The 16,721-nt window shown below is 43.7% G+C and overlaps 1 protein-coding gene across 1 annotated transcript in view; it reads left to right on the forward strand.

Annotated features, from left to right (window-relative positions):
* The window catches only part of SAE1 (SUMO1 activating enzyme subunit 1), a 45,514-nt gene that overhangs the window by 16,380 nt on the left and 12,413 nt on the right, over positions 1-16,721 (forward strand). Inside the window, exon 6 of the mRNA XM_016216730.2 lies at positions 4,517-4,622. Within this exon, the coding sequence (XP_016072216.1) occupies positions 4,517-4,622 (106 nt within the window). The remainder of the gene's footprint in view (positions 1-4,516; positions 4,623-16,721) is intronic.

Here is a 16,721-nt window from a genome sequence, read left to right on the forward strand (position 1 = left end):
TTCCTCACTCTGAAATAGCCAGCTCCTTCTGTATCTTTGAGTTGCAGGATGCCTACTGTGCAAGGCAGTGTGTGTTGGGTGCAGGGAATCAATCCAGTCCTGTTGTCCCTGTTTACAGCTGATGCTGAAACTAAGAGAAGTTAAGTGACTGACCTGCCAAGGTCACTGAACTCTGTAAGCAGCAGCAGGTGGGAGGGCATAGACAGAGGCTCAGGGTACTGGCTCACCCTATGACTTACAAGGTGATTCCCCTGGGAGCTTCTAGGGTAATTTGGAGTTTATGAGGGTGGTGAGATACAGTATGTGAACATGAGGATCATTCCGGAAGAACCTTTGGGAGAAAAGGCCATTATCACGCTCCTGTTTGCTGCTCATGTTTCTTTATTGTTAGGGACTGCCAGACATGAGTAGATGCCTGCTGGTGGTTACTCGCCCTATTAGCACTTTAAAATCTAACATAAAGTAGGATTTGTTCATGACGTGCTAAGAAATACAGATTTAATTTTACCTCTGCTTCTGAAAATAGTAGGTGACTAATTTGGGCACTGTTAATACTCCTCCTGAATTAGTTGTGAAATTCCACAGTGGAGTAGTGATTCATTATTTCGATTCCCTTTTCCTGAGCAGTTTGTTGACAGCTCAGTCATCCTCCTCTCACCGCCATCCTTAAAGAAACACTCCTGATGACTGACTAGTTTTGTTCCTCCTCTTTTATGTGGCATCTTGATTTGTAAAGCTGGTTGCTCTTCAAATCACTTTTCGGTGTCTCTTCCATTAGAGTTTAAGCTCCATACAGGCAGTTATGTCCACTGCTGTATTCCTGGGCAGTGCCTGGCACAGTCACATTCAGGAAATGTTTGTGTAGTGTAGTTGTGGCTGTTCCTGCAGCGTAATATGATAGCTTTAGAGCAGATTATTCTCATTTTAAAAAAGAATTAACTTTTTTTGTGATCAACTAAATAGATTAACCTTGTGTATTAGTTCTTATAGTTTAGGTATTTGAGCTAAGCTGAGAACAGAATTCCAAACAGGACAGGGAACAGAAATATTTAGTAGTAAGTCATTGAGTTGCCTAGATAAGAGCCTTCAGGCCCAAATGCTGCTAATTGTCAGAATCACTTGGTTTGGGGGAGGAGTGGCAGGGAAATGTAAGATGTAAACTGCAGAGAGTTTGGTGCAATGCAGATAGCAGGTTTTCTAGGTCTGATGGTTGTAGAGTGTGGGGTGGGTGCTGGCTGTGCCCTGACTCACAAGGGAAAAGTTTCTGGGCTCTGGGGATGAGGGAAGGGGTTCTTCCCAGCGTTACAGCACAATCCAGTGTGTGTGTGATATTTGATACACAAAAATCATGCCACATCAATGCAAGTTTTGGGACATAACAGTAAAACACTATTCAACTTAAAAACCAAGACATTTCTTTTCCCCTGGGCTGCTGGTACATTTGTGTGGACTTAGTAAGGTACCTGAAAGGGGGGAATATAGCCCTACTTGGCATGGTGTTTTATCATGTGTTTATAAATATAACCAATGGAATAAAACTTATTATGTGATGTTGTAGGTATAAATTAAGAGGGATATAGCTAACCTTGTACCCACCACCCAACTTAGAGCAATAAAGCTCATCCCTGGCTGTCCCTCCCCAACGTAAGTAACCACTATCCTCAGTTGTGGTTCTCCCATGCATTTCTTCTAACTACATATGTATGTATTTCCCAGCAATATAGAATTGTTTGGTATACTTTTTAACTTCTTAAAAATTGGTTTCATATTCTGTGAGTGCCACCCCGTGCTTTTAAAGAGCAGTGTTATATCTCTGTAGTTCCCAGGCTTTGCTGTCCATGTTGGTAGCCACTAGCCACATGTGACTATTGAAATTAGTTAAATAAAATAAAAAATTTGCTTCTGCAGCCTCTCTAACCACATTTCACATGCTCGGTAACTACCTGTGGCTGCTGGCATTTGTATCGCAATAATAGAGGACGTTTCATCCTTCACCTTCGCAGCAAGTTTTCTGCAGGACAGTGTTTTTTTTTGGCTGTAGAGTATTTGTTGTGTGAATACATCACTATTTATTCTGCTGTTGATGGACATTTAGGTATGTAAGTTTTTGCTGTTACAAATTGGGCGGCTGTAATCAGTGTTTTGTGTGTGTAGCTAATCTCCTTGGGCAGCTGTGTGATTTCTCCAGGATAGATTCTTAGGATGAAAATTGGGATGTGTGCATCTTCAGCTTCACCAGACCCTGCCTGCTAAATTACTCCCTAGTAGTTTTGTCCATTTACGTTCCAAAGTCAGCAGTACATGACAGGAACATGTGCTAACTGTGAAAACTGTCTCAGGTTGTGGTTATCATTTGTTAGAGTGCTTTTGAAAACTACAGTCTCCCAAGAGTAGGTGTGAAATTAGACCTAGAAATCTGTCATTTTGAAAATTGTTTCGATTCTGGTTTACATTCAACTTTATATCTGGAACTATATCACTTCTTATAGATATTCGGCTTGATTTAAAAAGTAAAATTTACTCACAATCCCAGGTTTGGAAAACACAGAACAAGTTGAGCAAATGTGAATCCTGCTCCCCAGTAATAACTATAACGTTCCTTTCAGTATTCTTTCTATGCAAATATACATCATAAAGTTGGAGTACTAATTAACATATATGAATACATACAAGGCATATAATGACCTGATATACATATCACATATATTGTGTTTTGCTTTTTTTATTCATTGTGTTTTCAGAAGCATTCCCCAGACTTACATCTTCTGTGGAGAGTGTGGTTTACATTGCCTTGCTGTAACTTAATCAAACCAGTCTTCTGTGGCATTGGCAAGGTCACTGCAGTTTCCCACACTTCTAAATGGCCCAGCAGAACCCCATAACTTGATGGCTGATAGACCATGTGGATAATTCATCTTTTATATTTACTGTTGGGATTTTTGGCAAACGAGAAGCAGCTCACGGCATTTATAGAAAATCTAGTCTTATTCAGTGCTGTGCCTTTCACTGTGGTCCCTGCCTCAGGAAGCTTTAAAAGGTGTAAGCGGGCTTGATACTAGTCTTAACTGGACTATGAGATTGAAATTCTTAAGGCTCAACCATCACTCCCAGGTATTTCAGGCAGTATTTTCTCAAACAATGCATCCTTCATAACCACAAACCAGCCATCAAAATCCAGAAACTCACCCAGTTACATCATTGCTGTCTAATCCTCAGACCCCATTCAAGTGTTGCCAGTTGTTCCAATCATGTCCCTTTGGCAAAAGGGTCTGGTTCAGGATCATGCATGCATCTAGATTTTCATGACACTTTTGAAGATTACAAGCCAGCCATTCTGTAAAATGCCCCTTAATTTGGGTTCATCTGATGTTCCTTCATGATTAGATTCCAGGTATACATTTTCGCAAAAATATGGAATGGATGCTTCTCATGACGTCCTGTGGTCTGGTGCGTGGTTTCCATATGCCTTTACTGCTAATGCTCACTTTCATCGTTTGAGTATGACTATGTCTGCCAGACTTCTTTGAATACAATATCTCTTTTCCCTGTGTGACTAGCACATATTTTATAGAGAGGTACTTTGAAAATATATAAATATCCCTTTCCTCATTAAACTTGATTAATTTTAGGCCTATGGACTAATGGATTCTAGTCTTTTTAAAGCGTTGTAATCTATTATTTCTTTTTACCCTCAAGTTGTTCCAGATTTGACCAGTGGGCACTCCTTTAAGCTGGCCCCTGTTTTCTGTTTCTTGTCCCCATCATTTTTTGAGCACTTCGTTGTTTCAGGCACAATAAGATGTTCCAGAGTCTTCTCATATTCTCCCTGCTCCAGGTTTGAAATCAACCTGGAGAAATCAATCCAAGGAGAAATGTTTCTCTTAGAAACACTAGAATGGTGATTAGAAACCAAGATCTGGGTGTTCTGTGTGTGCTCATTGCTTCTAGAGTGTTGTTAGACCTTCTCAGTGGATTTAGTTTAATAGGTTTTAGCCATGCTCCCTCCTGCCATAGGCTTTTGCAGATGCCATTTTTATTTCTATCGCTTGGAGCTTTTGTTTCATCCCTCTTATTCTCTTGCTGTTACTTGATGGTATTGTCATCCATCAGCAACAGCAAACCATTCCTCTCCTGAGAAACATCTATAAATTTTTGTTTACTATTACAAAAAAAACAGTTTTATTGAATGTCTTTAGATACCTATTCTTCTTCGCTTCTGCAAGTATTTCTGCAGCGTAAATACAGCCAGTTAAAGAGCCAGAATGGTATTAGGACATTAGTTTTGCTCTGTCTTCCTTTGGTGCAGGGAGTACATTATTCATTGTTGTGTCCCAGTGCCCGGAGAAGCACACAGTTAGTGCTCAATAAACGTTTGTTGGATTTGAGTGGGCCTCAGCCTCTTTTAATAAATAGGAAGCCTTAAGTAATGACATTACTCTAGATGGTGATGAGCTACCACCTTGTGATTTAAAACTGACATGGTTTATCCCTAAGCAGTTTTGCCTTTTTTCAACAGAAGGTGGTCTTCTGCTCCGTTAAAGAAGCACTGGAAGTGGACTGGAGCAGTGACAAAGCAAAGGCTGCCCTGAAGCGCACAACTTCCGATTACTTTCTCCTTCAAGGTAAGTTCTCAAGGCTTCCCGGCCAGCCTTGAGTGCCTTGGGTTTTTATTTCAGCAAATGTGGCTGGAGAGTCCAGATGGTTTTTTGATGTTCGCCTTGAGTCAAGCTCCTCATTGGTTAGTTCCCAGTGGCCACACATCTGAGTGAGTGGAGACGAGGCCCATCATTGAGCTCTGGTTTCTTGATGATTTTTTTGTTGTTGTTGTTGAAATGACTGCCCTTATCACTGGCTAGCACGTGTGAACCAATGGGCCTCTTTCCCATAGTCTCAAAATCCTTTAAACAGCACTGTCTGCAGTTGCTCTCTGACTTGGCATATAAAATGAACCGACTTCTCAATTCTAATTAGGCTAACTCTCTTTTTAGGACAAGAATGAGGCCTAGAAGGCCTCATGATCATGCAACTATTAGTGGTGGCCTTAGGTCTAAAACCCAAGTCTCTTGAGTCCCCCCCCCCCGGGTGTGGGTCCTTTACATTACACCCAGTGTTCTTTCTGGGTGTTTTGGATATCCAGCCTTTCCCCGGCCTTTCTCTTTGCAGCAAATGACAAATCCTAAACTTTCTTGAGAGTTGTCATGCGCACATTCCTGATGTGGGTTTTTTCCCCTCCCCCTCTTGGTTTTTCTGAGCTCTGCTATGTCTTTCATAGGTGCCACAGCTGGAACTATAAGGAGTGTTCCAGATGCAGTGAGCACAGGGCCTGGTGTGCTTTCTGGGAGTTTCTCTGTTGGCACCTACTTGTTTAACTCCCTCGACTGCTTGCTGGACTTAGGTACTGGAATTAGAGAGGGACGTGCTCTTGTGGTCTCGTTCCCTGGTTAGCCAGCAGCTTAGAGCCTTCAGCTTGTAAGCATTAGGTTGACTCTCCGGGGGCGTATCGTCTTATTCTTATATTCAGAGAAATATTTCTTTCAGTTTTCTACTCAGCCATTCATATAACTGAGATTCTCCTATAATTTGACCTTATTGGATTTATGCAGGAGAGCATAGCAGCTTCCACAGATGAAGTTGCATCCTGCCAAATACACTTGCCATCACCTATCTTTGTGCCTTGGGCAGATAAGTCAGTTTGCCTCTCTAGGATTTTATATCCTCACCTATAGAAATGGGGGAACTAAGCCTGTCTCTGAAATCTCTTCTTATTCCAATTAGTGAAATCATGTGTCTTGTTTTCCTGTATTTTTATTTCTATGCTTATAACAACTTTATTGAGGAATGATTTATACCAGAAAGTTTACCCATTTTAAGTGTACAGACACGTTCTGCGACCAGTCTCATCTTGAAAGTCACGTAAGTTGTTTTCAGTTTTTCCCAGTCCTTGGAATTTGTTCCCAATCCTCTTCTAGGAATTTGACTGATCCACCTGATGGTGCCTTATGAATTCCTAGTGAGAACAGGGTGTTTGGCTCTGGTGCACACTTGAGAATACCTTACAGAGAACCTGACTTTGTTTCACCACTGGAGGACATAATAGGCATGAGTGACTGGCTATTGGCTCCTTGGTCATTTCCTCTACTCTAGAGGGAGAGCAACCTGCCCACTGGTGTTCCCGCAGGATCCTCTCACCTGTCTGCTTCCCTGGGCACCCAGCAGGTATTTGATTCCAGTGCTGTCCTGGCCCTGGTCTGCCCCTCACACATGGAAGATTCTTACTGCCCCATTCACAATTCAGCCTCTGAGGAAGCAGCTGCCTCATCGTCCATGTGTGTGTGTTTGCCTTGTTTGGGTGCTGAGTGTTTTTCCAGTTTACTTAATAAGATAGTGGCCAGACTGAACGCTTCCTGCTGCATTTTTCCACTATCTTGAGCATTGGCCTCACCATCTGTGAGCAAAAGGTCTCATCTTTTTATTACTCTCCCATGGCATGTTGCAAAACATTAAGTATGAGCTGGTTTCCTGTGGCAAAAAGTTGACTTTGATTTGTTCTTTTTGAGGTTAGTGTGAGTTTATCATAACAGGAGTGCTAAAAATATCAGGTCTGGTATGGAAACAGCATTCACTAACCAGCATGAACAATAACAGGCAGGTTTAGTCCAGAGCAGGAAGAAATGGACTTCATCTCAAGATGAGAATTGCTTAGCACAGAATCCTTCTCAGTCTCGGTTCTGGTGACTCATGGAAAAGGATTTGGGCCATCTTTGAGCCACAGAGTTAAAGCTGCAAATAATCTTAGACCAAACATTTTTTGAGCACCTGCTGTGTGCCAGACCCCGTGCCTGGGAATCATCAGAGGAGGAAGAATAAGTCTTGTTGCCAGTGGAAAAGACAAACAGATAATTCTGCTCTTTGCAGGAGAGCTGTAACAGAGGGCATTGGAAAAGTTGTCATGTTGTGCTGTTCTGTTTTCAGTGTGTGAATTATTTAATAATAATCAAAAGCAAACTTACAGGAGCTCAGGGAACTCAGGTCTGGCCATGTTTGGGGAGTTGGAAAGTCTTCACAGAGGAGGAGACATCTGAGCTGGATTTTAAAGGCTAGGTATTTGCTGGTGGTGAAGGGAGGTGAGATTTGCAGGCAGAGGAGCAGGACGTGCAGGTGGGCAGCAGTGCAGAGACCATGTGCCCGCAAGACGAGCTGAGTGGGAACTGGCCAGAGGAGATCATCAGGGCCCTGCATTTTTTTAGGCTTTTTATCTTACAGCCAGTGGTTCTCTGGGAACATTTAAAAAATACAGATTCCCTGATTCTAGCTCAGACTGACTGAGTCCGAATAACCAGGGGTGGCTGGTATCACTGCATTTCTCTAAAGCCCCAGGTTTCTGAAGGGTCAGCCAGTTAGAGGGAGACCATTGCCACAGGAGAATGTGAACCTGCATCAAAGCCCTGATTTACTTTTTTTTTTTTCTTTTTTATTAATTTGAGAGAGAGAAGCATTGATTTGTCAATCCACTTATTTATGCACTCATTGGTTGATTCTTCTATGTGCCCCACCTGGGGATCAAACCTGCAACGTTGGTATGTTGGGATGACACTCTAACCAACTGTGCTACCTGGCCAGGGCTGATTTTACTATTTGTATTTATATTTTTAAGTCTATTAAGTACTGTGTTTCAAATGGGGACATTACTACACTGAGGCAGGAAAAAAAAGGAACTGACTCATGTAGCCTTGAATACAGTATTTTGACTATATACTCTCAGACTAAAGAAAAAACTATAAACATTGAACTCTGGTAAGTAGGTTAGTTTTTCACAGTGATACGGGATTAGCAATTCTGAAACTACTTATGTATTCTAGAACTGAGCAAATAAATAGGTAAATACAAGGTGGTGCAAAAGTAGGTTCACAGGCAGCTAATCAATGACCCTCTCACATCGATGTTTCTATCTCTCTATTCCTCTCCCTTCCTCTTTCTCTCCAAAATAAAATATATATATATATATTTTTTAAAGTTGGTTTACACTTAAGGATATACAGAACACAAGAGTTTATTCTTGTATTATTAGTTATTAATTACTGTAGTACTTTCCATCTGAACAACTGTGAACCTCCTTTTGCCTGACCCTGTATGTTGTGGATAGTGCGAATCAGGGTTTTTTGTTTTTAGTGCCAGAAGGGAGTTTTTGTAAAGGTGGGCGGTGGAAAAGGATGAAAGGCTCCCCATGCCATTGGGTTGGAATTTGAGTCATCAGGCGAACCCAGACTAACCTATTGAAAAACTAAAACCCTTCCACAATTCTCTTCTTGCCTTCAGGATACAATTTAGACTTCCTGGACTGACATCCCAGATCTTGAGGCAGCTCACCTCTTTTTCTCCCCCCGTTCTCTTCTGCCCTGCTTGAACCCTACACTCATGTCAAAATCCTTTTTGTCCCCCCAGACATCTGTCACCCTGTGCTGTCACCCTCTCATTCCTATATACATTTCTATTCCTTCTGCTTGGAATACCTGCTTTGGCCCTTCCCTCATATCTTCACTGTTCAGCTCTAATGTTACCTCCATAACCTAACTCACTTATCTCAGTTGGGTTTCTTTCCTCTGTAATCCCATCCTGCCATCTAGACAACCACAGCTCCCTCATCTCTTGACTGTCCAGCACAGGCCTGACACAGAGCAGGGGCTTGGTAGATGTGGGTTGATTGATTGCTGTGATCACCTGTCCCAAGTTGGAAGAATCTTGCCAGTTCTTAACTTGTGACTTTACTAATTTATTTGAGGCCCATGTAAAGCCATCTAGATGGTGCTAATTTGCATAGTTGGCCTTTGGCATTTCCCACTGTGTCGCACACAAGACAGGAAGTACCTCTAAACCCCAGACTTGGCTACAGGACTATGCCTAAACCATCCAGACGATTGGGGAGCACTTCCACTCTCCTTTAACTTCCTGTGTCCAGAAATCCAGGGCCTGTTGCTAACCAGCAGCTCCTATCTCTATTAGGAGTTGGCATCATCCGGCCTAGAGCCCTCCATGGGGGAGTCAGTCTCTTTTCTAAGGTGACAGATTGTTCTTATTGGTTCATAAATCTAGCCAAATGAGTTTAGAGTTCATGTCTTCTTCGTCCTGCCAATAGAGCCTTCTCAGTCACCAAAGCCTTAGGGTCTCCAGATTTGGATTTGGAAGAAAGAAGTTTAGGTCCCAGTTCTGCCATATACTTCCAAGCCTTGAGCAAGTCCCTTCACTTCGTCGCTTCTGTTTTCTCATAGAAACGGAGATACTGACAGTCCTCTACCCCCATGGTCATGTATAGGAGAGCCTTAGAAATAACTCTGTTTTCTCCTTTTCTTTTTTTTTTAATTTTATTTTTGTTTAAAATATTTTCTTTTCTAAGTTGTAAAGATAAGACATCTTAATAAAATATTCAGATACCTCAGAGGAAACTGCCATTTCTTGTATATTCTTCCAGAACTTTCTAGTATTTTATACCTCATCACCACATGGGTTCTTTTGCAAGGTTTCCTAATGACAAACACTTTGTAATTTTTTAATTGTTATAGATAGACTTTAGGAAACTTTTTCTTCAATTCCTCATTCCTCAATTCTCCCTGTCCCCACTGCACTCCCAACTTCCCGGTTTTTATGATTTTTTTCTTTTTCCTTTTTTTAAAAAATATATCTTTATTGACTTCATAGGAAAGGAGAGGGATAGAGAGATAGAAACATCAATGATGAGAGAGACATTGATCGGCTGCCTCCTGCAGGCCCCCAACTGGGGACCGAGCCAGCAACCCGGGCATGTGCCCTGACCGGGAATCGAACCCCAATCGTCTGGATCCTGGGTTGACGCTCAACTGCTGAGCCACGCCCGGCCAGGCTTATGATTTTTTAAATTGACTTTGTCTCCAGATCTCAGCTTGATTTGGTGATCAATCCTCTGCAATAGGAACTTCTTATTTTAGAACTTGTAACCTTTGTAAATCAGGCAGCAAGCAGCCATCACTGTTTCGGGCCTGGCTCCCCAGGGGGTGTTTGGTGTCTGACAACAAGAACTACCAACAAGAGCTATCCAAAAGAACTACCTTCAAGAACTACCAACAAGAGCTATCCACAAGCCCGACTGGGCGTGGCTCAGCGGTTGAGCATCGACCTTGGATCCCAGGCGGTCAGGGCACGTGACCGGGTTGCGGGTTCAATCCCCAGTCGGAGGCCTGCAGGAGGCAGCCGATCAATGACTCTCTCATCATTGATGTTTCTATCTCTCTATCCCTCTCCCTTCGTCTCTCTGAAATCAATAAAGATATGTTTAAAAAAAAAAAAGAGCTATCCACAAGAACTACTAACAAGAATTACCCAGAAGCCCAGCCTGGCGTTGCTCAGCAGTTGAGTATTGACCTAGGATTCAGATCGCTGTTCGATTCCCGGTCAGGGCACATGTCTGGGTTGCGGGCTCGATCCCCAGTCAGGGGCATGCAGGAGGCAGCTGATCAGTGACAACTCTCTCATCATTGTTTCTGTCTCTCCCCCTCTCCCTTCCTCTCTCTGAAATCAATAAAGATATATTTTAAAAAAAATTATAAGAACTACCAACAAAAACTACCCACAACAACTACCAACAGGAACTGCCGAGGAGACAGCCACAGGGAAATGGGTTCTGATAATGGGGCAGCAGCTGAGCACTTGTTGATTTGCTGCTGTCATGACCACAAATGTTTAAAAATAATTTGTACGGAGGGAGAAAGAAAAAAGTGGTTTTTGTGTGTGTTTTTTTGTTTGGTGCCACTGCCTTATCAGTGGTAGAGAAAAGGCAGACCACAGTCATTCAGAAAGGAAGAAGGCACTGTCATGCAGAGAGGAAAGCAGAGGGTGAGGGTAGAGGTGACCCACAAGTGCTTTTCGGCCTTCAGCAGATAGACTGGTGAGAGAACCCACTCTGATTAGGCTCCCTCGTAGGGCACAGGGATTAGATGAAGGCCCAGCACATGTTGTGCATTAATCATTGTTGATAAGCACTTTATATGCATCATGATCACATTAAATCTTCACAGCGCCCTCATGAGAACAGATCTTACTGTGATCATTCCATTTTCACAAGAAGAAATTGAGTCTTGGAGAGGTGAAGTCATTTGTCCAGGTTGGCCACACCTAGAAAGTGTTTGAACATCACGGAACACTGCCTATCTTAGAGCTCTCTGTCACACTTTAATTATTATCATCACTATTAATAACATTATGCCCAGTTTCAGAATCTGAACTTCACAAGAGCCTTGTGACATTTTCTTAATCCACTTTTGCAGATTGGAAACAAAGGCCCACCGAGACCACATTGCAATAATGGGCAACATTGTCTACAACCTGCCTTGTTTTTTCTTTGCAGGCCCACATCTCCCCCACCCCCGGCTTTAGCCTGTTTGAGCAACTCTTGGGCCCCAAGCCCAGCTGCGATTCTTGTTTAAAGCCTCACATCTTTTCTCTGACTGTCAGACAACAGTCACGGGAATGTCCTGTGCCATCTTCCCTCGGTGAGAGCGGTTGGCAGAGAGCAGCAGATGCCCAGAGTCAAGGTCATGTGCCACTCAAGTGCTGGGCTAGAGAAAAGACCCTGTCTCCCTGCTCTTGTGACCGGGCAGGATGGGTCTGAATGTAGAGGACTCTGTCAGACTCGCTGTGTGAGGAGGGGGTGCAGTTAGCCAAGCCAGTCGATGAGGGACAGTGCACTGGGGGTCTGTGGAGCTCTGTACTTGTCCTCTACATAGTTTATCTCTGCATTTTAGAATTTTTTTGTCCCCTTCCTTTGTAAATTAGTCTTTTCTTACTAGTGAGAATGTGCCACTTTAAAGGTGAGAGTTAAGCTCAGGAATCACTTGACATTTTTCAGAGGAGAAATAGAACATTTGGCTGCAGAGTCGTAGTGGGTGGTTTGCATTACTCCAGACTGGTGGGCTTTGGGGTGGGGAGGTAGATCCATTTGAAGTTATTTTTTTTTAAAAAAAAGCATGTTTTGTATCTTGTCTCTGGTCCTAGGGAGACAGTATAACACAGAGGTTACTAGTGCCTTGACTTTTGAGTCCATTGTAACCCTGAGCCTCTCCAAAGCCTCAGTTTCCCGAACCTTTACAATGGAGATGTAAAGACAGTTGTATCTGTCTTATTCTATTTTATTTTTACATGGGAGAACTCATTTTGAATGTAGGATATTGTGTGTGTTTTTAAAAACTAAATGTTTAAAAAACGTGACTAAAAACTGCTTAAACATAATTTTAATAGCTGAATATTATTCATTCTGTCAGTATATCATATGTAACCATTTTCTGTGGTATAAATAACATGGCAGGGACAATTTATACATAATTCAATCACTGGCTAAGGGGCATGACCTTGTATAAAGATCCTCAATACCACATTCTCACGTGGTTTACTGAGCACTCACACTTCCACCAGCTTGGTGACAGAACCGGCCCCAGCCTTCTTGCTTAGGTTGAGTAACCCTGGTCTTTAATTTGGTAGGCAAAAAAATGTCATCTTGTTTTCAGGTCATTTCTGAGAAAAAGTACTCTCTTTCCCCCCATCAACAACTTCATTCGGCTGCCTCAAATTCCTTTCAGAAGAGAGTGAGATGTAAATAACAGCAACAGCTTTCTCTGTTTTGAGCTGATATGTGATGTGATGAGGTCACAGTCTGGGTTGCATTGGAGAGGTGGAAGGGTGGCCAGGACTTGGAGCCCAGAGGGGCATTTCAGAAGAAGTCTTCAGGGGCGCCACTCTGGAGGTGATATTCTGGAGAAAGATCACAGTGCTCCGTGGCTGTGGGGACAGACGGGCTTATGAGTGTGTCCTCTGCATTCAAGGGCAGGGCCTGGTGTTGTCTGGGTCACTTCCAGGTCCCCAGCACAGGATGTGGGGTGGAGGGCAGGTGCTCAGGACATGTTTGTGGATGAAAAAATGAATGAGTGAATGAATACATGCACACACATACTTTTAGCATGTTTTTAAAATCCTCACCTGAGGACATGCTCATTGATTTTAGAGACGGGGGGAGGAGAAGAGAGACAGAGAGGGAAAGAGAAACACTGATGTAGGAAAGAACCATCGATTGGTTGCTTCTCTTCCTTGCCCTGACCCGGAATCGAACCCACGACCTTTCAGTGGGCGGGATGATGCTCTAACCAATTAAGGGGGCAGCTTTGTGGAGTTGAGCTGAGTAGATGACCAGATGCCTTAAAAGGTAAGAGGCTGAGAGAGCCAGACTCACAGTGGCTTCCCGAAGTGCTCCTGGCTTCCCCAGCCCATCTCTGTCCCTCCTTTGAGCTCACGCCCACAGGCTGGCTGTTCTACACCTTTAGACCTCAGGCATGGCCTTGAAAGCGGGATTTCTATCATTTCCCTCCTGAGGGCAGACATAGTGCAGTGTGTATCTTTTTTATTTGTTGCTGGACGTTCCATGTCTAGCATGTTTGTAAACGCTTGGTAAGAAACAGATCCATCCTGGGTATCCTGAAAACTGTTCAATTCAATTAGTAAAAGAGCCTGGTTAGGATCTGTGAGGACCTTGTGTTACTTGTCGCATACCCTCTCCTCTCATTTGTGACTGTTCGCCTTCCTTCCCCAAACACTGAGGCTTCCCACGAAACATATTTTCTTGGAACCCCAAAGGGGCAAACCCAGGTGAGGTAGTAAGTAAAAGTGAACAAAAAGAAACGGTCTCTGCCCCACAGAGTGAACATCTAGCGGGGAAGACGAGCCAGTCCTTGTACAAGTGAGTTTACACAGATGAGTGTAAGATCACAAACTGAGATTAAGAGCCATCAAAGGAGAGAGTGGGTGCCGAAAGTGTCTGTCAGTCTCCAAGTCACTGTAATCCCAGAGTTCACAGCTGCGCTAGTGGTGGTAACTCGGTTAAACGAGGAATTTCACCATGAACAAGCATGTCGGCTCCAGGGCCGGTGAACTGGGTTTATGGAAACTGGGAGAGAGTAGCCACAGTCCTGGAGCAGGGCGTTGACTGAGTCCTTACACCGTACACAGGCTGTCCTAGGTGCTTTACGTGGATTAGTTCACTTAACCCTTAAATCCCTCACGGTAAGTGCTTTTAGGATTCTTATTTTATAGAGGAAGCTCAGGGACATTGTCACTTGCCCAAGGTGACAGTAAGTGGAAAAATAGGGGATCCAGCTGAGGCAGTCTGGCTCCAGAACTGAGCTCCTCACTTCTGCAGTCTGCTGCCTGCCAGTTTCCAGGAAGCGCTTCTCAGGGAGAAGGCGCAGTGGGCCCTTAGGGAGCCTGTGAGCCGTTGGGGAGAGAGAAAGAATGGGGCAGCAGTGTTCCGGGCTGGGGGTCCACGAAGAGGAGGTGGTCCTGCCCCATGGTAGGGAGCTGGCTCCTCAGTGAGACTGCCCTGTTCCTCCCTCATACACTCTCAGAGCTCCTCTTCTGTTCCCATCTTCTGTTATTTTGTAAGTAGTTTGGGTTTGCCCCCCTCACTAAATGCTCTGTGGGAGCAGAGTGTGCATTTTGCTCTTCCCTGCCCAGCTCAGGCCTGGCACAAAGTCAGCTCTCAGTACATATTTATTGAATGAACAGTTGACTGAATGTCAGACCTATTGTTTTGCCTTAGAAGATAGGCAGTTGTGAAAGAGGATAACTACTTCTCAGTTTCTTGGAAGTTTATGTAACCCAGGAGTAGAGCTGGTTTCCAGGATGTTCCCAGAGGGAATGGCTCTACTGAGTGAGCCAGAGATTGGGGGACAGGGGTGTGTGACACGGAAAGCTTTGGGCGTCAGGCAAATGAGATTTACATTTGGCTTTCCCTCCCTTAATTGAGCTGTTTTGAGGGACAGTAATAGAGTTGGTGCTAATTTGCAACATTGACTTTATTTTTCCCCCAATGGCCTTAGTGATTATGCTCAATATAGTCGCACTATTTAAATGCAATAAGATATTTTTCAAAAGAAATACAGTGATTAATAATACTGCTTTCCAAGTTCCTGTAGTAACAGTAATCTGTTATTCTGATTCAGATTAAATTTGAACTTGAGTTAATTTCTTTTTGCAGAAGTAGCAGTTATTCGCATGTGCATAGTTTTTCTTCTAATACATGAAAAGGTGCTTGGTTTCTCCAAAGTTTGCCCTTTTTGTTACATGGCAAACTTCAGCAGAGACACAAGCCTGTCTTATGTAGCAATAAATGTCATTTCCCTGGCCCTCAGCAACCTGAGTTAATTAAAAGGTTCAGATGAAGCTAATCAAGTTTGGGACTAATTTTGTGCACTGTTTTGATACGATTCAGTGAGTCATCCTTTGGCAGAGCAGCTCTCCACTCCTGAAGATGTTTGATCTTAATGGAACAGTTTTATAATCTGGAAGCTGGTGGGGAGGTGCTCTTCAGAAATGCAGAGTCAACAGTGATGTGTGTGTGTCTAGCTATTTGGAAGGGGTGGAGAGCAGAACAAAGAGGAGAATTTAATAAGCAAAAACTTGTCAGGGGCTGGGGTCAGTTCTGAGGCTGCTGCCTGTCTAGAGCATGGGCTTCTTCCCACCCCCGCTAACTGGAGTGCTGACATTCGACAAAGTGAAAAATACAGCTTCTGTTTGCTTTGCTGCAAATAAGTGGCCTTCTGACTGGCCTCCTTCCCAGAGGCCCTGAGAGGACTTCAGATGTGGTCAGCGAGGTATCTGGACGGTGCCAGCCTGCCGGCCCTCATCCAGGCGGCCTGCACCAGGAGCAGGCAAGGGGCCCAGAGAAACAGCGGGACCCAGCTGCTGGCTGCCTTCACTCCTCCTCTTAGTGCCATCTTAGTTCTTTCTGAGATGAGACTGGTCTTACTCTCTGAAGATTAATGGGCAGGGTTTCGTATGGCCTCTGCCTCTACTTCTCACCCACTGAATTAACTTCAAATTAATGGACCAGTTGAGAGAGGGCAGGACCTATCTGGATAAATGCATAAAAATGTGGTTGAATGGGAGTCCTCCTGAGGTGGGGGGCAAAGAGCCAGACCACTTGGAATCCTTGGGGCTGCATTCCTGATGGTCCTGCCATTTCTCCTGGATTCGATTAGGGTTAAGAAGCACACAGTCTGAGTGCCAGAGTTGGCATTTCTGCTTGAATACTTATTGGCAGTTACATTGAACAAGCCACTTAACCTCTCTGAACTTCAGTTTCTTCATCTATAAAGTAGGGAGAGTAATAGGGCGACCTACCTCACCAGGTTATTGTGGATGAGTGTTACTGTATGAAAATGTTTAGAATGGCCCGGCTGGGCATGGCTCAGCAGTTGAGCATTGGCCTAGGATCCAGGAGATCAAGTTCGATTCCTGGTCAGGGCACATGCCCAGGTTGTGGGCTTGATCCCCAGTCAGGGGCATGCAGGAGGCAGCCAATCAATGACTCATCATTGATGTTTCTATCTCTCTTTCTTCCTCTCCCTCCCTCTCTTTGAAATCAATAAAAATATGTTTTTTAAAAAAAAGAAGAAAGAAAGTTTAGAATGATTTCTGGCACATAGTAGGTACTGTTGGTTTTGCTATTATGGTGATGGTTTGAGCTTTCTCTGAGAGCTTATATTTAACCAAAAGATGAAAAGCTTTATGGTGAGGGCTGCAAAAATGATCCTCTCTTCTTCATCCCTTGTGACAGTTAATGCTTCTGTCCCAGTGACATAGAAATTAGAAGATTTCACAGGCAGCACCATGTGGGGCCCCTGCTGCTGTCCACCACTCTGACAGCC

Source organism: Miniopterus natalensis, chromosome 18 (genome assembly GCF_054644295.1).
Source record: "Miniopterus natalensis isolate mMinNat1 chromosome 18, mMinNat1.hap1, whole genome shotgun sequence".
In the NCBI taxonomy this organism is placed as follows: domain Eukaryota; kingdom Metazoa; phylum Chordata; class Mammalia; order Chiroptera; family Miniopteridae; genus Miniopterus; species Miniopterus natalensis.